We start from the raw sequence: 21,513 nt of genomic DNA, 5'->3' as shown, positions 1-21,513 counted from the left end.
GAAGGAGAGTTGCCCAGGTCTCCTAATGCATTTTAAGGCATTAAAAAGTCACTTCCACTTTCCCACCGGAAACCACAAGTAGTGTTTTTTAGCCTTTTCAGCCATTCCGAAGCCTGCACAAGCCACATGTAGATGTGCACAGCTTCTGCAGACTTCAGAAAGCCCTCCAGAGGCAACTAGAGCATAGCTCCAGTTGCCTTCAGAGAGTTCAGGTGGAGCCATGTCTGGCTCAACGTGAATCCCCTGGAGTCAGATCTGTAGATAATAAAATCTACGGATAAACAGGTTCCGCCTGTACTTTAAAATTCACACAGATAGGAAGTTTTAATGCTTTTTGTTCAGGATATGCTTTTTAAAGATTCTAGTGCCATGGTGGGTAGTGTCTGGTTTTTTTTCCTAACCCCAACTTTTTAAAGGATCAAACTGACACTTTGTTTTCTTTTGCCCTTGCATAAACCACAAGAGTATTTTAGAATGACCCTAAGATTCAGTAGTCATCATTTTGTTTGTGGGATTAAAATGTTCACAAAAGTGTTAAGTCTGTGACATTTTGCAGGGTGTTTGCAAAGTCAAGATAAAACATACTGCTCATAAGCAAGATTTACAGTAAATGATTGGTCATTTTATAAGATCCCACCTTCAGTAGTACTTGCCATAGTAATTTAATCTAGCAGTCCTGGAGTAAAGCATATTTTACACAGTTCATGTACTGCCTGACCATTTCCTTTGTACCTATTTGTCATGTGGAAACTATTAAGCAAATCTCCCCTGAATGATCCCTTTTATCACATTAAACTATTCCGTCTAATACCCACTGCATAGAAGCGGGGGGAGGGGGGACCCATTAAAAAGAGAATTATTTTAAAACCCGAATGCCATCTCTTTTTGTTTTGTTTTTAACAGCTCCACAGTTTGTCTAGTTTGTGCTGCCTCCTTGGGCCACGTGCTTTCATCATGCCTTCTGCATATTTATATCAATAAGGCACTTTTAGCGTAGTGGTATTTGCTTCTAATTTTGGTTTGCTTCTTGTGTTTTTCTTCTTCTTGGTTGTGCTGTTCTTCCCATGATACTGTGCTCACTATTTCCGTGCATCACCTGTGATATCCCCTCTGCTCTACCCACTCAGCTGTTGGTGAAGGGGGTACATGAAACTCTGGTAGCTCAGAGAGTTGTTCCTGCTCTCATTACTCTCTCCAGTGACCCTGAAATGTAAGTTTCCTGACTGTCTTATACAACTAGCATCCCTCTTACGACTTGTCAAGAAATAAACCATCAGAATTGTTTTTCATATTTTGATCAGTTCATTTCTGATTTTGTTTAAAGACAGGAATGCTTTTTTAGCAATTAAAGTCTATATTCCTTACCGTTTTCCAGTGGTTGGTAAAATTATTGCAGTATCTGTATTTGAAAAAATAAAGTGTGATTTTTTAAAAGTTGCATTTCTTCTGAAATGTAATACTGTCAATTTCAGTGGAGTGGTGCCTCTACTTCTTCCTTTATTGGTGTTTTGTTTCTTCCTTGTCAAAGAGGGATGCTAATCTCACTAACAAGTTGTTACCAGGAAATGCTGAAGCATGAACAGAGTTTTTAACAGTGTTAATTCCTTGTGTTGGTGACTAAACTCAGAGAGGCCAATGAGTCTGTCTGCCCATCCTCAGTCATAGCTAACTTAGTTCTCTTTCCAGTTTAAAATCATTTTTATTGCATGTTGACTGGTTTACAGCTGACTCTTCGAGGCATGAATGAAGCTTTAGTTGACAAGCGGGTTGCTCCGGCTCTTGTTACCTTGTCCAGTGATCCTGAATTGTGAGTTTCTGACTGTGATCTTGAGTTAATTCTTTCTTTCCTTTTTTTCTTTATTTTTGAGCATTCTTCCTGGTCTATCATTTTGTCATTGCTAAAAACTAATATATCTTAAAATACTAACTTTGAAATTTACATTATTTTTCATTGAATTCTGTTTTGATGTTAAAGACTGAAGAAGTGTTACTCTTTCTCCTAGCTCTGTAAGAATAGCCACAATTCCTGCTTTTGGTACCATAATGGAAACAGTTACTCAGAGAGAGGTAAGATGATATCATATTAACCTAACAATAGGTGTTCCAAATCTTATAGAACTGAATAGCTATTTATTATGAACATGCATGCATGTGTGTTTCCTCATTATGAAACTTGTAGGTATTTCTGAAGCAGTGCTGAAAACAAGTCATTGAGGGTCACTTTGATCCTGGTAATTGGCATGGCAAAGCGCTCATTTGTGAAAGGGTTCCATGTAATGGTGGTTTCCGTTAAACTTGGTTACTGTGTGCCCCAGTGCATATGTATTGGCATACCAGTAACCTGTCGCTGGGTAGACATGGCTACTAAAGTGCTAATGCTGTGGTGGTATCAGTTGGCTCAAAAGTAGGCATGTATAACCAAGACAGCAACTGAACATGCTGTTAAAGTGCTTTGCCACTTCAACATACAAGTTGGGCTTCCATTACCAGGGCACTCAAACGCGGTGTAGCAGTTGTTAGGAGATGCAAACTTCTTGCTGACTCCTTCATGGATCTTGGTTGAGAAGGCACTCTCAGAATTGGTCATAGTGGCAACTTTGAGGAGAAACGGTGTGCCTTGCCTCCCAATTTTGGTTTGGCCAAAACAATGAACAATCTTATTTGGCCCAGTTGCCACCAGAATATGTGGTGTTGTTGTTATTATTGTTATTAATATTATTGTTGTTGTTATTGTTGTTGTTATTATTATTATTATTATTATTAACAGTATTTATATACCACTTTTCAACTAAAAGTTCACAAAGCGGTTTACAGAGAAAAATCAAATAACTAATGGCTCCCTGTCCCAAAAGGGCTCACAATCTAAAAAGATGCAAAAAAATGCTAGCAGGCAGCCACTACAAAAGACGCTGCTGGGGTGAGGTGGGCTAGTTCCTCTCCCCCTGCTAAAGAGAGGAACACCCACTTGAAAGAGTGCCTCTTACCCAGTTAGCAGGGGTTCTGCTAGTGGTGACTGCTCTAGCATGGTAGTAGGATAGATAAGAATTTTTGGGCCACAGCTGAACTTCAAAGAAGAAGTAGCTCATTAACTCTTAATATACACACTCTTATAGTGCAGCACAAGAAGTTAGAAATTAACCTATCAAGACATGTCAGAACAGAGGTTTGAATGCACAAGAATCATATTTAGGTGTCGTCCATATTGAAGAGTTATATTGTTTATGAGACTAAAGTGGTTGTTTCTAAAGGCTAGTATATACTGTAGCAATGTTTGAAAGGTAATATCTAGATTTTCACACAAAATAGAAAATAAAGATGTGCTCAATAGTTCTATAGGTTTTCTTCTGCTGAGTTTTTGCATGTTTTCTACATGAACGCATTTGTAATTTATGTTACATTTCTTCTTAAGCTGTTAGAGAGAGTGAAGATGCAGTTGGCTTCTTTTCTGGAAGATCCTCAGTACCAAGACCAGCACTCTTTACACACAGAAATCATTAAAACCTTTGGAAGAGTTGGACCAAATGCTGAGCCGCGATTTAGAGACGAATGTAAGTTGTCTTGATGGAAAGCAAACCTTTTTTCTTGTTTCTCAATTATTACAGCTTCTTCTTGCAAGTCTTTAAGTGCTATTGCTGTAAGTTTCATCTCAAATATTTATTTTTTTCAGTTGTTATTCCACACTTACATAAACTTGCCTTGGTTAATAACCAGCAGTCTGCAGACTCAAAAAGATTGGACATTGCTACTCATCTCTTCGAAGCCTACAGTGCACTCTCCTGTTGTTGTATCCTTCTTCGGTGTTGAACTTATTTTTAAAAAGTCACTCTGTTATGCATCAGCAATCAGTTGATTGGCCCTGAATTCAAAACATCTACAACTAAAAAATCCAATTATACCAAAGTCTGTTGTATATTGATTGTGTGGGGGCTGATATAAGTACATTTACATTTTTAATTATATTTTTATCTTCCTCTAAGAAGCTTAGGAATAACATATACAGGCATACCCCGTATCCACAGGGATTCTGTCCTGGAAACCCCCATGGTTAAGCGAAACTGTGGATATGGGTGAACACTGCCTCCCCACCCTCCAGAGCCAGAGCCCAACAGAGGCTGCACACGTCCGTCTACATCCTCTGCCAGGCTCAGACTTGAGCCTTAGAGTGAAAAATATGACCTTTGAAAAAACTGACAGTGACATTTTTAATGCCTTATAAGGCATTGGGTGACCTGGGGAAGCCCCAGAAGTTTCATATTTTTTCACTCCAAAGTTCAGTCTGAGCCCAGCAGAGACCGACAGATGTGCATGGCCTCTGAGGGCTCAGACAATTCTCCAGAGGCGAGGGGAGCGGGGGGGGGCTTGTGCGGGGGGGGGGCCTGGTGGACCCGATCTATGGATAAGTAAATCCATGGATATAGGATCCACAGTTATGGGGGGCCCCTGTATTGTTCTTCTTCTCCATTTTTCCTTTCAACAACTTAGTGAAATAAGTTAGATTGAGAGCTCATGGCTGGCTGAAGGTCACTCAGTGGGCTTCAGAACTGAGGGGATTTGAACTTCTAGTCCACCTCTCTAACAAACTAAGAGAGAATTAGAAAATTTATTGTAGCATTAACTTTTTTAAATATTTCAGAGCATGCACTGGAAATAACTTCTTCCAATGACAGAGGGATATTTTCTTTATCTGGTACCTAAAACTGAACTAAAAATTTTTGCTCTTCTGGATTTTGTTTACAAGAAGTTGAAGACAAATGGGTTTTGAAAATTGTCTGTGCTCTTATTGTTTGTTTGCCTTGCAAATGCTAGTCTTGTCTTGAAAATTATTTTGCCATTCTACATGCATTGCATTGCTCACTTGCTATTTCACCTCTTTTTTACTTGCATTTTTCCCAAGGAGACTGTGCAGTGACATTTGGACAATGAAACAATATGATTTTTGCACGAGTTTTCAAGTTTCACTTGAAGTAAATCATTGCAGTGACATTTCATACATTTAAAACATTTATATCCCACCTTTCCAAAAGCTCAAAACGGCTTACAAACAATACATAAAACACAGCATAAAATGATAAACAGTTAAAATTTAGATCAGGTGTGTCAAACTCGTTTCATACAGAGGTTCGAAGTTAGCATTCAGGACTCCTGCTGAGGGCCGGAAGTGATGTCATTCTAGAGGGTTGAGCCTCCATTTGCCTGAAGATAACATCCGAAGGTCGCCAGTTCGAGGCCGCCAGCACCGTGCGACCTTGAAGCAGCTGACAAGCTGAGCCGAGCTATTCCATCTGCTCTGAGTGTGGGAGGATGGAGGCCAGAATGTGCGACCAGATCAAGAAAGAAACATCTGAATGTTGTGGTTTCTTGAAAGATAGAAACCTTCTTTGTAAAAATCCCTATGGGGATTTAAATTGCCTGCCTATGTAAACCACCTTAAATAAAGTCTAAGGAGAAATCTGAGGACCAAGAAAGGTGGTATAGAAATACCTGTATTATTATTATTATTATTATTATTATTATTATTATTATTATTATTATTATTATTAAGCAGGAAATGACATCATTAAGCAGCTAATGGCCAGATGCCAGACCTTGTTCTCATATAGAAACTCATTAACTGCAAATGACAGAAGAGAAAATACGAGTCTGTATTTTCATTGTATGCAAATCTTGATCGTATTTCAAGATTTGGGAAAGCCCAATTTTCATGTGGGCTGCCGTTTCAGCAGTAACACCTCAGTAGCTGAGAGCCTGAGGGCCGGACAAAAAGCTTCTGGGGCCGCATCCGTCCCCCGGGCCTTATGTTTGACACCCCTGATCTAGATCATTTAAAACCAGCATAGCGGTAATATTCTAGAAACTCATAGGTGGTGACAGGTAAAAAAAAGCAATGCACAACCAACTAAAAAAAATGAATACACAATAAAAACAGGCATGTCAGTCATCCGTTGTCAAAACTTAACATTGTTTTCTAGTTATTTCAGAGGATTTAATGGTCAGTCATTTTTTACCTGGACTCAGGTGTTTACGAAATGACATGGAAAGTCTGTCACCAGAACATGAGGTGAGTAATTCACACTGCCACCCTGCATCTGGGTTTTTGATGAAATAGTTTATTTTTCAGTTTTCAGTAGCTACCACCATCCCAGCAAGTGATATTTTAACCTCAAGAATGCAGCTGATAAAATTAGGTGTGGAGAACTTATTCACATGAGAAAATTACATCTAATGAATTTTTTCATCGTTTAGACTGTGCTTGAATACAAGGAAGCCCATGTGCAATAATGAAAGAATTGCTGGATCTGACAAGACTTTTTTCCTAGTCATGACAAGCCAGCTATGTAATTCTGAGGTTGTCAACAGAAAGTTATTTTACTGTGCTAAAAAATGGACACATCTTTTTTTTTTCCCCATTGTGAAGCCCCCTGCTTCAATAACTATCTTCCACTGTCTTTCTCCTTATAATTTTGTTTTAATGGTGTAAAGAGAAAATCGGCTATTAAGATTCCAGACAGGTGGTGACATTTTAAAAAAAAATTAAGGGTAAGTAATTACAGAAATTCCCTTTAGTTCTCTTGGCCATTTGCAACTTCCCTGTCATGGTTCTGACTGTTCTGTCTCTGTACAGTCTCTGTCAGTTCTAATGGACAAAGAGCAGAAAAAGTTTTAAATAATACCTTTCATGGTTGTGCATGGAAATAAGTAACAAGCCAGTTGATATGTATACACGTGTGCTCTGGTATCCGTGGGGGTTCTATTCCAGAACCCGCTGTGGTTACCTGAAACTGTGAATACATCCCCCCCTGTGCTCCTGTCACCTCCAGAGGCTCTTCTGACCCCCACAGAGGCTGTGCATGTCCACCCATGGCCTCTGAGGGGCTCAGAATGGCCCTTGAGGCAAAAAAAGTTACTTCTAGTTTTTCGGCAAAACCAGAAGTGACCTTTTTGGGCTAAACGGTCATTCTAGGCCCCAAAGAGGCCATGGGCAGACATACTTGGCCTCTGTGGGGCTCTGGAGGCAAAAGGAGCATAGCTACCTTCACCTTCGGGGGGCAGGGGGTCCCCGCATCTGTGAACAATTGAAACCACAGACATGGGATCTGTGTATATGGGGATCTCCCTGTACAGAGATGTTACTCATGGATTAACTGTAACATTAGCATTATCTGAATAGTAATATTAGCCCAATTCTAATACAGCCCAATTCTTTTCATTGCTGGTGCAGTGTGGCCTGTATCCAGCGCTGAAATTGAGTAGGCTGGAGGTCTCCTTGGGATAAGGGAACATTTGTTTCCTTACCTTGTGTAGAATCCAAGTCTGCTCGATGGGGCTACTTGGATCTGCAGCAGCTAAATCACTGGTGCAGAACCAAGTAGCCCTGTATATGGCTTTCCAGTCTGGAACAGGATTTAGGATACAGGGGAAGGCTCCTCTGCCATCCCCACCCCATTCCTGGGCCTGAACCACTGCCCTCCCCATCCTCTCTGCCCGAAACACCCTCTCCACGTCACTGTCCAGGGGAGCAGTTACCTGTCACAGCAATCACCTGGCTGGATATGGAACCTGCGCGACTGGGCAGGCCTTCCCTGGCACTGCTTACTTTCTGGGTATCAAAAAGCGCTTTATGGCTCTTCATAACACCCAGCACAGCAGCTACTCATCAATAGACTTGGGCTATTAGTAATCAAGCCATTAGGGCAGTAATTAGGGACATAGACATACAATGAGGTATTATGATTAAAAATATTTATACGCCACTTCAACAAAAGGTAGTTAACAAATAATAGACCACATATTATGTACTTCTGACATTTTCAAGTACTGTGCAGTTAGTTGGTAATCTGTGGTTGGGTTTGTACTGTTCATGACCTTGCAAACTTCATACCAAAGATACATAGTTATACTGGTCAGTAGCAGAAGGACGTGATGTAAAATCTCAAGCTGACTACCCCGGAAACCAGAAAGGACACATGCCTCATCTACAGGAAAGGCTGCTGGAGTGACTTCTAACCATCAACAAAACCATCTCCTCTCCATGGGAACAGCTAAACACTTACTGCCCACATTATCCTGGGCAACACAGAATACCACAGGAAGAGAGGGAAAAATATAAACATCCGCACCCATAGAGCAGTCTGCATAGCACATTTTCAATACTAGCAAACGCTTCTGGCACACAGGAACAGCTACGAGCAGGCCTACAACAACGAAGGAAAAAGTTCTCCATCACATACTCTCAAGAAGAATAAAAGTGTTTAATTGCATGGTGACTAGGCCCTCACTGAAGTCCAAGAAGAAAAATATTTTAAGAATTACAGTGGGTCCTCTGTATCTGTGGGGGATCTGTTCCTATATTTTTATTTTTTTTAAAAGATTTGTATATCATCACTGCCATGATTTGTCTGTGGAATGCTTCTAGGTGTCCAGGGAGAAAAGGTATCTTACAAACTGGAAAAGGGTGGTTTTTTTGAGGCTGTTACCAAGCCAGAAATGATTATTATAATGTGGCAGGCAGAGTAGGTAAAAGAAACATATTATGGACTAGTTACACTTGTCAAGATTGCTTTATAAATTGTTTAGAATAAATCCATTCCATATCTGGGTGAATGAATGAATGAATGAACCTTTATTAGGCATAGATAGAGAAATCATAAAAGCAAACATAATTAGTCCTAATCCCGTTTATCAAAAACGGAGTTAAGATACTAAATTACTAATAAAACATTTACAGTTCAACATAAAATATCAACATTTTTGACAAATTACATTAAGAAGGCTTGGAAATCACCAAAAGTAAAAATTTAGAAATTCCCTCTAGCACATCTGGTGAGCAGTCATTTAGGAGACACTTCAGTTTTGCCTCATCCGAAAGCCCATTCATTTTGCCGAGAAGTGGAGTCATGTAAGTGTGGCGGGATCTAGTGTGCCGAGGACAATAAAAAAGAATGTGTATGATTGATTCAACATTTCCCAAATTACAAGGGCAGAGGCGTTCTTTATATGGTATTTGCCTGTATCTGCCTTCTGTGACCTTGGATGGAAACACGTTGAATCTTGCCAAAGAGATTGCACGACGTTCAGAGGGGTTGATCAGAATACTCAGATAAGGAGCCATTTGCCCATACTTTAGCGGGATAGAGAAATTAAGAGGGGAGCAAATTTTAGAAGCAAGTTCAAAGAGGTTTTGTGCCTCAATGTCTACCATTCTTTGCTTTACCCTTTGATTAACTTCAGGGAATGGATAGAAACTTAAAAAATCCAATGAAAAACCAATTGATTCGATTTTTGATTTAATTTGGCTATACCATTTAGAAGAACCAGACTCAGATAGCATTCTGGATAGGAGACTGCCTGGTTTCACGGTATAATGTAATTGCAGCCAATAGCGTATGGTTAAAAGCCATGCTCTTGATACTAAGAGCAATTGTCCGGTCTCCAAACATAATGCAGAGTATGGTACAGATTTAGGTAAACCCAGGATAGCCCTCAAAAATTTAGCTTGGATACTCTCAAGGGTGTGATTTATAGAGCTAATCCAGATAGGGCACCCGTACAGGAGCTGTGCCAATACCTTGACATTAAATACCTTGAGAGCAGCTGGTATATAATGATTGCCCTGACTAAAAAAGAATTGATTGGTGCTCTGCAAAGTGACATGGGCCAAGTTGGTAACTAATTTTTGATGAGTACCCCAGCAAAGATTGTAGTGGAAGTGAATTCCAAGGTATTTAAAGCTTTTGACCTGTTCCAGTTTCTCCCCTCCAATAGACCAAGTACCTGGGCTCCATGATTTTGAAAAGACCATAACTTTGGTTTTCTGAGAGTTCAGTTCAAGTTTGTTACATTTCAGATAGTCAGAAGTTCTATTTAAAAGTCGCTTAAGTCCAATAGGTGTACAGGATACCAGCACTGCATCATCTGCATAAAGCAATGCTGGAATATGCATTGAACCTAGTTTGGAAAAATGTCCATCTATCTGAAGCAAAAAGGGGGTAAAATCGTGTAGAAAAAGATTAAAAAGAGTGGGTGCTAAAATGCACCCCTGTTTCACTCCCCTTTCAACCTGAATTTTGGGAGTCAATTTCCCCGAAGATGTAAATTTAATTTGGCAGGTGGTGCCTGTATAAAGTTTCTGAATAAGAGTTGGAAGTCTAGGGTCTATATTGAGTTTAACTAGTTTGTCCCATAGCAGCGATCTATTAACGGAGTCAAAGGCTCCTTTAAGATCCAGAAAAGCATATCTGGGTGTTATAGCAGGACATAGACATCATTGGTGTACAGCACTGTATTACTTGTGATAAATCTTCTTTATCACAGATTTCGATAAACTTTCGATAACTTCAACTAGTAGCAGTGTGCAAAAAAGAAAGTTTATGCATTAGTGGGCAAAGCAAAACCAAACCAAAAAAAATCAAAAAGCAGCAAACTAGGAACTCCCAGAACAAGCACTCAGCTCCAGGATTTCAGAGTGTATGATGCTGAGACTATAATCAGGTTTTCTACTTATTACTAGGAACTGTTTGTAAACTGTTATTTACTCAGAAGTAAGCTCATTGTGTTCAGTAAGACTTGGACTGAAATCCTATCTTACTCATTGGAAACAAACAATACTTACATGTATAGATACCCAACACAATTCTTAAGCACTAGTTGGAACAGATCATCACAAAATACATCTTGAGCAATAATGGTGTCTTAAAAGTGTATCTTGAGCTGCTGTTTCAGCACACTTACATTTATTGTTTGAAACATGATTATTAAATTTGGCTTTCATTGCTGTGCAGACTTTTTGGATCTATGGTTGGGTGTGTGTGTGTGTGTGTGTATTTTACCAAAAATGTTGTATTAGATCAGGGGTGCCCAAACCCCGGCCCTGGGGCCACTTGCGGCCCTCAAGGCCTCTCTATGTGGCCCTCAGGGAGCCCCTAGTCTCCAATGAGCCTCTGGCCCTCTGGAGATTTGTTGGAGCCCACACTGGCCCAATGCAACTGCTCTCAGCGTGAGGGCAACTGTTTGGCCTCTCAAGTGAGCTGTGGGATGAGGGCTCCCTCCACTGCTCGTTGTTTCACGTCTGTGATGCAGCAGCAGCAGCAAAGGAAAGGCCAGCCTTGCTTTGTGCAAGGCCTTTTATAGGCCCTGAGCTATTGCAAGACCTTCATTCATTCATATAAGTTCATCTTTAATATATTCATTTATGTAAATTTATTCAAATTTGAAATGTAAATTAATTTGGCCCCCGACACGGTGTCAGAGAGATGATGTGGCCCTTCTGCCAAAAAGTTTGGACACCCCTGTATTAGATGATGCAAAGTTACATGTATCACTCTCTTCACTTACACTTCATTTGGAGAACATGTATCTTATAACCCAGGAATATACTTGAAACTTTATATGAAACATTATCATGTCCTGTCTTAGGTCATATTAAGCTCCATGATAAAGGAGTGTGAGCAGAAAGTGGAAAACAGGAGTGTTCAAGAACCACAAGGGTAAGGCATTTACTTTTCAGCAATTATTTGCTGCTAGCTCTGTGAGATACTGTGGGCGCAATCCTAACCCCTTATGTCAGTGGTTTCCAGCACTGGCATAGTGGTGCCAATGGGACATGTGCTGCATCTTGCAGTTGGGTGTTACTCACGGAGGCCTCCTCGAAGTAAGGGAATGTTTGTTTTCTTAGAGCTACATAAGGGGTTAGGATTGCACTCTGTGTTAATGAATCCTAGTATGCTAAACCATCAAATTTTCAGCCTAGGCAGGTTCTTTGAGTTGTTTTATAATATTTATTACATGGTGACTGTAAGCATAAGATGGCATATTTGGTCTCCAAGTCAGGAAAATACTGTTTGACCTTCAGCTGAAAATAAGGCAATACAGAGATATTTCCAGGCCCTTGGATGAGGAGAGACTGCAGGGAAACAAATATTCATTATAACTAGTTCTTGGTTTCTGCCTCTGTCATGCTTCCAGCAGTGTGACAACTAGAGTGACTGAGTGAAACTGGCAACAAAACGTTCAGGCTAGGGGGAACAAAAGTTCTGGCAATAGTCATTTTGTTCTTGTCATAAAGGTGATTAGTTAATGTATTTCTTAGCCAATTGTCATTGTCTCCTGTTTTCAAGAGAAATCGTAGGAAGATATATCAGAAGAAAAGTGGAAAGAGATCTGAGTGGAATAGAACACTAGACAGCTGTATCCTAACCTGTCCACAGAGTGTAGCGCTCCTTCTGTTCCTGGAAGGAGTATTCCACTTGTGCGAAGACCCCCTTCCGCTCACACAAGCAGCTTCTAAGGATGCCCCATTGTTTGTGGACAGGTTAGGATACAGCCCACAGAAAATGAGGTTGAAAAAATTTGAACAGGTTGGCAAGGAAAAGTTCTGGGGATCAGACCTAGACCTAGACAGGTTCTTTTGAAAAACATTATGATGTTGCTAAGCAACTGGCTGCTAGGAATTAAACTTGTCATTAGTACGTTCCTTTCCTGCATAAACCATTGCAAATTGTTTTTGCCTATAAGACTTGTAGTTGCAGGAAGCTTGGCACAGATACTAGTTTGCCTGTTCCCCAAAATCCTTTTGGTGCAGTTAAGAGAGAAGGATTGCCAGGCATTGCTAGAGACCTACAGTGATTCCTGTTTCTTCCCTAAAGAACTCAGACTGATTATACTTGTACACTATAACTGTGTTGTTAACAAAAAGAAATAAGTGCTGTAATACCATAGTCTTTCGAGACTGAAGGTTGCCAACTAGCAGAACAGGTTTAGAAATTTAGATAACCATGAATTTCCAAGACATTTTGGTCCACATTATCTGCTTCCTGTCCCTTGAGATGCAGAATGGGTATGCCAGCATCTTTCAGCTAATTGCATTTAAGACATAATGTTACTTAGAACTTGGAGATTCTGGCTATATACGTGGGTATGTCTCATTGAACTGGGGAGGGGGGAAGGATTTATTTCTCTGACTGTAAACATGCTTAAAGTAGGCTTCACGAAAGGAAACCCCCCTGCAAGATTAATTCAATGTCCTTAGATTTTTGAGACCTTTTCCCTGAATGCACACATCTAAGTACAATTTTTTTTAATTGTATACAATTTTTTTCCTTCATTAAATGCTGTGGTCTTGATTCTAGTGGCAGTTGTTGAAAACCTTGCAATTTCCAAGATCAGGCATTGAAATGGCCTTCAGTGTTTTTAGGCAGGCAGATTTAGAGGACAAGTACACATAAATTCAGGCTACAATTCTATACACCTTTTCCTGGGAGTTTCATTTAACACAGTGGAACTTCTGTGCAGGCATGCATAGGATTGTGCTATCAGTCTGTATAGCACCTCTTCCCTGAATATGCACATAGCATTTCAAATTTACTTTGTACAAGGGCCTTCTGAATGCTGCCTTTGTCATTGCCAAACAGAAATTCCAGTATGTTTGCACTACCAGGGCACTATCTTTATATCCTCTGAATTATTCTCTTTTTCTCTCTTCCAATATTCTACATGATTTTCAGTCTTAATGATAAGAGTTGATGAACTTGTTTATGGACATTGTACAATGGCTTAATACTAGTCAGATCATTTAGGCCAGGGGTCTCCAAACCCCGGCCCAGGGGCTGGATGCGGCCCATGGCGAGCCTCTATCCAGCCCGTGGTCAACCTCTGGTCCCCTGAGAGCCTCTGGCCCAGTTGACCAAACACAACCAGAGTTGTGCTTGTGAGGTGGGGAATGGGGATCTGTTTAAGTGTGTGCTTTGGACTGTGTTGCTGTTTGGAGAAATCCTGGACATTTGAGCCCATTTATTCATTCATCTAAGTTCCATCTCTAATGTATTTATTTAAATTTTATATTTAATTTTTTTTTTGGTTCTCGACACTGTGCCAGACACTTGATGCGGCCCTTCAGCTGAAAAGTTTAGAAACCCCCTGATATAGGTCAATACTTTGATAAGTATTTTCTAAGGTCTTCGTGTTCCCTAAGGCAGCCATTTTCAGCCACTGTGCTGTGGCACACTGGTGTGCTGCAAATGGTCTGCAGATGTGCCACGAAGTTTGGGACAGGGTCATTTATTAGTAGGGCCATTGGGAGATGTGTGCCACCACCAACAGCGTGGTGTGCATTGTTAATTGTCAAAAGACTGATGGTGTGCCTTAACAATTGTAGTGCCTTGTCAGTATGCCACAAGATTTAAAAAGTTGCAAATCACTGCTCTGAGGTCTTGGGCAAAGGCCTTTTCCAAGCCCTGTTGCCCCAGATTCTTTTTGACTAGCAATACCGGGCAGTGATTAACTTATGTTTTCTTCTTCCTAGCTCAATGTCAATTGCAGCAAGCCTGGTGAGTGAAGACACAAAGACCAAGTTCCTGAACAAAATGGGCCAGTTGACCACCTCAGGTGCCATGCTGGCTAATGTGTTTCAGAGGAAGAAGTAAATTTGGAACAGGAAGTTCCTGTAAACACTGAGAGACCTCATTAAGACTGGTTCCTTGTACTTGAAGTACTTGCCTTTTTATTTCCCCATCTTATGTTCTTGTACTATAATTTTACTCCAACCTACAAACATATTTGCACTGTTCTTGAATATCGCTACATATCTGTTAATTTTGGGTTAAATGTGGTTAATTATAAAACTAAATTAAGTCTGTATCAAGTTCCTGTCCTGTGTTCTTGTCTTTCCAGCATAATTTTTATTTTTATATATATAGTGTGTGTATATATATATATAAAAATAAAAAGTGAAGGTTTTTTATTTCCTGATGGGTTTTCGACTGATATCTGTATTATACGTGGAACTGTTATGATGGTACTTAAAATAATGTAAATTTGAAGTCACAGTCATGAAGTAATAAAAGTGGAGATTACTTATGTATTTAAGTTATAAGAGAGTAATGCAGATTTTAAAAAATATTTCTAAAATGAAAGGCAGGGGCCACCAGCCTGGTCTGATTTCTGGAACTTTTTCCCCCCTAAGTATTGTATATTTGAATTACAGTGGAAATGGAGAATACATAACGGACCTGCTTGCACTACAAGTTTCATGGAGTACCAGATCATTCTAGAAGCCATGGATATACCAGATTTTGGGGGTGCACTTCTCATAAGTATTTCTGTCTTTACTGTGCATGAAGCAGCTAAGTAACAGCCTCCCTGCTAGAAAACACATTCCAGTGAATTCAGAGAAGTGGAAGGGAAGAAACTATTTTCATGCATTCCTAACCATGTTGGAAGAAAACTGCACTGATTTGTGAGGCATACTTTCATGTTGGTCTGCTTGGTACTGCAATCTTAAGACAGGTTTGTGGGTGATGCTGCATACGTAGAAAGCATTGATTCATCTTTTGTGTTTGAAACAGCCAGTGTCATAAGTGTGTAATGTCTGCATGTCAAAGTGATATCACCTTTGGCCACTTCACAGGTGTGTTAAAACTCGCCTGTTAGCCAGCACATTGCATAGCTACCTTCTTAAATGGCATGCTACATATCTGGAGTGATTACATAGGTCAATGCTTTTTCAGTATTTAGGGCCAACATAAGGTCTGCAGTATAGAGGTTAAAGTGCATGATATGTACATAACCCTATCTGCAAATAAATAATAATAATTTGCCCTGGTGCAAATAAAAACAATTTGTTCAGCCACCAACACAGCCTCACAGCCCAATCATAGCCAACCTTCCAATGAAAATGTGGGGGGGAGGGGCAATCTGACTAGTGCTTCCACTGTTGGGAGCTTCCTCCATGAGCTGAGGGAAACTGTTCATGGAGGAAGCTTCCATTTATAGCGAATGCTCCCAACTGCAGAAGCGCTAGTTCAGGTGCCACCTGTCACCCACACATTCAGTAGTTATTTCTAACATTTTCTAGATTTCAGATTTTATCGTTCATTTCAATTCCTATCTACAAGAATGTTATGAGGATACAGTAAGCCAGTGATTCTAAAACTTTTTAGCATTGGGACCCACTTGTTAAAATGATACTCTATTGCAGTGGTTCTCAAACTTTGAGGGAGCTTTACTCCCTCAGTAAGTCTTTGCAGTGGAGGGGCTAGAGCAACGACGCAATCCCCAGGATTGCGCCACTAAGGGGGGGCGCAGGAGGATGCTTGTATGTACTTTTAAGTAGATAGGGCTGCTGGAGGCTGCAGAAGGTGCAGGGAGCTCTGCACAGCCCTCCTCAGAGCTCCCTGCACCTTCTGCAGGCTCCAGCAGTCCTATCTACTTAAAAGTGCAAGCACCCCCCCTTTGCCCCCCCTTAGTGATGCAATCCTGGGAATTGCATCGCTGCCTCTCCCTTTCTCCCACCCCTTAAAGGGACAAGGGAACCTTTACATAAACTGGTGGGTTGCAACCCACCAGTTTGAGAACCACTGCTTATTGGGATCCACCTAGCTTTGAGACTTTATAAAAGGTGATCTAGAAAGAAATTGTATTTACAAGTAATATTTTATTTGCAAAAACACTCAATTTCTTGTAATGAGGCAGCCCTAATGAATTGCCTCAAGGCTTGAGGTGCTTAGTTACGTGACCCAGTCTTTACCTGCCCTTTACCTATCCACCATTGATGGACTTGGAAAAAAACCCACCAGAAAAAAGACGCTCAAACATTTATCTCCCTGTGTTTATACAAGCTTGCAAACTGCAGGACCTCAGCTATTTAATAATAAATAATAATAATAACTTTATTTCTACCCCGCCTTTCACCCCGAAGGGGCTCAGAGCAATTAGCAGTAGGGAAGCCTCCCCAGCCTTCAGAAGGCCTTCTAAGGACTTAAAAACATCACTTCCTGTTTCCTCCATGAAACTGGAAGCGATATTTTTTGACCCTCCGAGGGCTTTACAAGGCCTTTGGAGGATCAGGGAGGTAGCGCACTGCTTCCCTGGCTCTCAGAGTGCCACTGGGTGAAAGGACCTGTGGGGACAACCTTCGGATTGGCGCACTGGTAGACTGACTACCAGAGGGCAGGACGGGGGTTGCAGCGCAGCACCCCCCCCCCAAGTCTGGTGCCTGGGGTCTTTATTGCCCTTATCCCCCCTTAGCTACGCCACAGAGTAATGAGGGATAAACTTGAACCACCTCGAGCACTTGTCACAGCCCCCATCAGTTCTGCATGGAGAAGTGGGTAGAACTGCCATTACAGAATAAACACTACCAATACCTATAGTGCTAACATATACTGCAAATCAGATGCCAGCTTTAGGCCTCCATGAGAAAAAATTGTATCAAGCTGTGGACTGGGGCATTACTATCTTTGTCCTTTCAGTTGCCCATCATATGTGTATTATTAGAAAAGGCCTGTTACACAAAGTTCATATCTTGCATTTTTAGACTACACACTCATGTTTTGATCAAAAACAACCTTCCACACCCAACTCTTGTCAATTGCACTGATTGTATTGCAACTGTTCTCTTAGAAGACTGTTTGAGAAATGCTGGTGGCATTCCTAAGGATTTGGAAATGACTAAGTCTCTTGTCCTTTCTTCAGTTAAATAAAATGTTTTGCATACCTGCTTTGTATGTTTATTCTAGGACTTTCAAATGATCAGCTATTTACTGGGTTGTGGGGGGGGGGAGGAAGGCCTTGTTTTGTTCTAAATGGCCTCAGCAATAGATAACTGATATAAAATGTGGTGCCTCTCTGTATATCTTTCATGCTACTTCTGCATTTTTGATACGATTTATTCAGCTGTGTACCATGCCTTTGAAGCCTTATATCGAAGAGGACTGTTTGTCCAATCCCACTAACAAGCCCGCCAGCAACCTAATTGCTGTCTTCTTGTAACAACATGATCAGCCATAGCAATCAATTTTCTCCTATTCAACTATTAAGGCCCTTTCTGTCTTTGTATGTGGTCCATATGTGTTCTGCAGGTTGTCCATGACTTTGTGTACCTTGGCTCAACGATCTACAACACTCTTTCTCTCGATACTGAGCTAAACAAACGCATCGCTAAAGGAGCTACCATGTTTTCCAGACTCACAAAGAGAGTTTGGTCCAACAAGAAGCTGACGGAACATACCAAGATCCAGGTCTACAGAGCTTGCGTCTTGAGTACACTTCTGTACTGCAGCGAGTCATGGACCCTTCGCTCACAACAAGAGAGGAAACTGAACGCTTCCCACATGCGCTGCCTCCGACACATCCTTGGCATCACCTGGCAGGACAAAGTTCCAAGCAAAGTTCCAAGCAAGTCCTGGAATGAGCTGGAATCCCTAGCATGTATTCACTGCTGAAACAAATGCCTGTGTTGGCTCAGTCATGTCGTGAGAATGGATGATGGCTGGATCCGAAAGGATCTCTTCTATGGAGAGCTTATGCAGGGAAAGCGCCCTACAGGTAGACCACAGCTGCGATACAAGGATATCTGCAAGAGGGATCAGAAGGCCTTAGGAATGGACCTCAACAGATGGGGAAACCTTGGCCTCTGAGTGTCCCGCTTGGAGGCAGGCTGTGCAGCATGGCCTCTCCCAGTTTGAGGAGACACTTAGCCAACAGACTGAGGCAAAGGAGGAAGGCCCATAGCCAGGGAGACAGACCAGGGACAGACTACACGCTCCCAGTGTGGAAGGGATTGTCACTCCCGAATCAGCCTTTTCAGCCACACTAGACGCTGTTGCAGAACCACCATTCAGAGCATGATACCATAGTGTTTCGAGACTGAAGGTTGCCAACTATGTGGTCATTGAAGAGGGAGAACGTACAGTTGTTTTTTTTTAAAGTGATTTTCTAGTCCTCAAGAGGCTTCTGTGATGTTTAAACCTCCTAAAAGCTACTGTGAGATATTTTCCTGCAGTAACCGAATTCAGCATCATTATGGAAGGGCCACATAACATCCCAGACAAGTTTTATTCGGATCAGGTGTCTTCCTAATTGGATTTCTCTCAAAGGACCTTGGTCAGTCATTGTGCTGAGCTTGTCATATACCAGCTGGCTCAGCTCCTGACCAGGAGGAGGGATTGAGTAAAGGGGTTCAGATGGTCATAATCCATCCAGTCAGATTGATCTATGACAGGGGTCTCTAAACTTTTTGGCCAGAGTGCCGCATCAAATATCTGGCGAAGTGTTGAGGGCCGGAAAAAAATTTACATATAAAATTTAAATAAATAAATTAGAGATGGAACTTAGATGAATGAATAACTGAATGAGTGGGCTCATTCACTCAGCTTCTCCGGCCCTCAGAACACCCTCCGGATGCAATCGGAGCACAGCTCTGGTCATATTCAGTCGAGTGGGCCAGAGACTTTCAGGGGACAAGAGGCTGGCCGCGGGCTGGATAGAGGCTCCCTGCGGGCCACATCTGGCCCCCGGGCCGGGGTTTGGAGACTCCTGATCTATGACATAATCGGCCTTAAGTTTTCTTGGTTCATACACGCAATCACTTTGGTTTGTTGCAGTGGAATGTCATTGAGAATAGCTGTATTGAGGGGGAAAAATACCATTTGATTAAATGAAGGAACCAAATACCCCCTCTCCCCCCCCCCAAAAAAACCAGTGTGAACAGGGGAAAGTATTCAGCTATTGTATTCATTGACTTCATTTTATTTTCTGCTTGTATTTTAAGGTCTATACTAGCTCTTTGCTAACCAGCCATCTTGGTCAATTATGGTTTATTTTTGATATCTATCTTGCTTTTTGATTCCCTGCATCTCCACCAATTTTCATTTGTTCTGTTTTTTCAGTCCTTTATTACAGTGATTCTTAAACTATGGGTTTAACCCACTTGGTTGCGAACCAATTTCAGGTGGGTCCCAATTCATTTCAATATTTTATTTTTCATATATTAGACTTGATGCTCCCATGGTATAGGACTGCATTTGGGGAAATGTGACACATCTGTACTTTGAACAGGCTACTATGTATATGCTTTAAACAATGGGACTTACTCCTGGGTAAGTGTGGGTAGAATTGCAGCCTAGGATTGCTAAAAATTTTCCTGCTTGATCATGTCATTTCCGGTCATGACATCACTTCTGGTGCGTCCTGACAGATTCTTATTCTAAAAAGTGGGTCCAAGTGCTAAAAGTGTGAGAACCACTGCTTTATTAAATTCCTCTTTATTTTTACTGATCATCTCTATGGCTTCAGTTTACTAGGGAAAGTGCAGGTAATCACATATCTTAGAATCCCCCAGTCTCACTACAGTTTTAAGTGGGTCCCTCCCACCCACCAGATTGAAGGTCTTTCCCAAGGTAGCCTTTTCATGTCTGGGCTTCCTAGTCTTGAGTGGTGGCTCCTTCCCCCCCAACAGACCAGCTTCCCCTAACTAACCAGTGGGAACAAGGACCACAACTATCAGACTCTGCCTGTTTACCCCTTCCACCGCAGCCATTTTTTTTCTAACTGAAGGAAAAGGTCAAAAGTTAATGTTGAATCTTAATTTGCAAGGCTGTCAAGCAGACTGAAAAAATGCAAACTGCTAGTTAATGTTTAATATCCAAGCATTTTATGTTCAGAAACAAGTTTCAGTCTGTGTTACAAATGGTATGTTACCTGTCATATGATAAGTACAGTTGAGTCATTTTCTTAGAGCAAATATTCAACTCATTTTCAATAGCTGATTACAGGAATATTTTTCAAGTCTCTAGGCACACTTTGAATTTCCTTCTACAGGTGCTGTAGTAAACGCTATGCAGCTGGTGCAGAAAAGGATATTTAGCAGTTTTGAAATTGGGAAAAATGTGTAGAAATACATCATTGACAATTTTCTAGCCAATTTCAAGTTAAGACAATTTCTATAGCTAGTTCAGTATGGATTCAGTTTTGTGACATAACTGCAGCTGTAAGATATTAGAACTGTACCTTGTTAGCTATACAGGTTGAGACTAATCATTCATGTGGGTTCCCTTCCAAGCACTCACGTGGATGGCAAAAAAACGCACTATAGCAAATCCATTTAAAAAGCAAAGTTTCTTTGCTCCAGTGATTTAAAAACAGCCTTGCTGACTTTTGTGATGTAAGATAAGAGATTACCTCCAAGCTTAGAAAGGAGCTTCACTCAGCCCCTCCCTTCACCAATGCAAAGTGATCACCTTTCTTTCCCATGCTCAGGGGGAAGGGAGGGGTCTCCTGGAGAGAGAAGGACTGATGGATTGTCAGCCCCCCCTCTCTCTCTCATTAAGGAGGCTATTGTTAAAGGACTGTTCAGTTTTTGAAACTGATTTTAAAGGGGTGCATTTTCCCCTTCTCCAGGGATCAGCACATTCCTTCTCATTTGCAGGGGCCATTCATGTTGAGTCAAATCCACGTATAATCTTATGATAGCTATGATATTTTAGAAGATTCCGAGAGGACTTGATTTAGTTAAAATTGGGGAGAGTCAGCTGTAGGGCAAGGGATCTCATAATTGGAGCACTTATTGTGGATGAGTAAAAAAAATGTGGATACTGTTTCAAACTTGGGAGAATAAATATTTTCCTTGGGAGCCATCAAGCTATAATCAGGTGTGCATATATTCTGTTTCTGCGGGATTGGAGAGGAGTAGAATTTGATATTAGCTATATAATTCAACTTTGGAAGAAATAAATTCACATT

At 41.0% G+C, this 21,513-nt stretch overlaps 1 protein-coding gene across 2 annotated transcripts in view; it reads left to right on the top strand.

The window, feature by feature from the left end:
- RELCH (RAB11 binding and LisH domain, coiled-coil and HEAT repeat containing) overlaps positions 1-16,067 on the top strand; it is an 86,213-nt gene extending 70,146 nt beyond the window's left edge. For both annotated transcript variants that reach the window (XM_066625715.1, XM_066625713.1), the window contains 7 exons: positions 1,128-1,210; positions 2,004-2,067; positions 3,410-3,548; positions 3,668-3,784; positions 5,970-6,058; positions 11,413-11,483; positions 14,297-16,067. In XM_066625715.1, the coding sequence (XP_066481812.1) occupies positions 1,128-1,210; positions 2,004-2,067; positions 3,410-3,548; positions 3,668-3,784; positions 5,970-6,058; positions 11,413-11,483; positions 14,297-14,417 (684 nt within the window). In that variant the 3' untranslated portion in view covers positions 14,418-16,067. The remainder of the gene's footprint in view (positions 1-1,127; positions 1,211-2,003; positions 2,068-3,409; positions 3,549-3,667; positions 3,785-5,969; positions 6,059-11,412; positions 11,484-14,296) is intronic.
- Positions 16,068-21,513: the final 5,446 nt, after the last annotated feature.

This window comes from Tiliqua scincoides, chromosome 4, assembly GCF_035046505.1.
Source record: "Tiliqua scincoides isolate rTilSci1 chromosome 4, rTilSci1.hap2, whole genome shotgun sequence".
In the NCBI taxonomy this organism is placed as follows: domain Eukaryota; kingdom Metazoa; phylum Chordata; class Lepidosauria; order Squamata; family Scincidae; genus Tiliqua; species Tiliqua scincoides.
The sequence above is the reverse complement of the archived record's forward strand: the minus strand, read 5'-3'. Positions and strand labels throughout refer to the sequence as shown.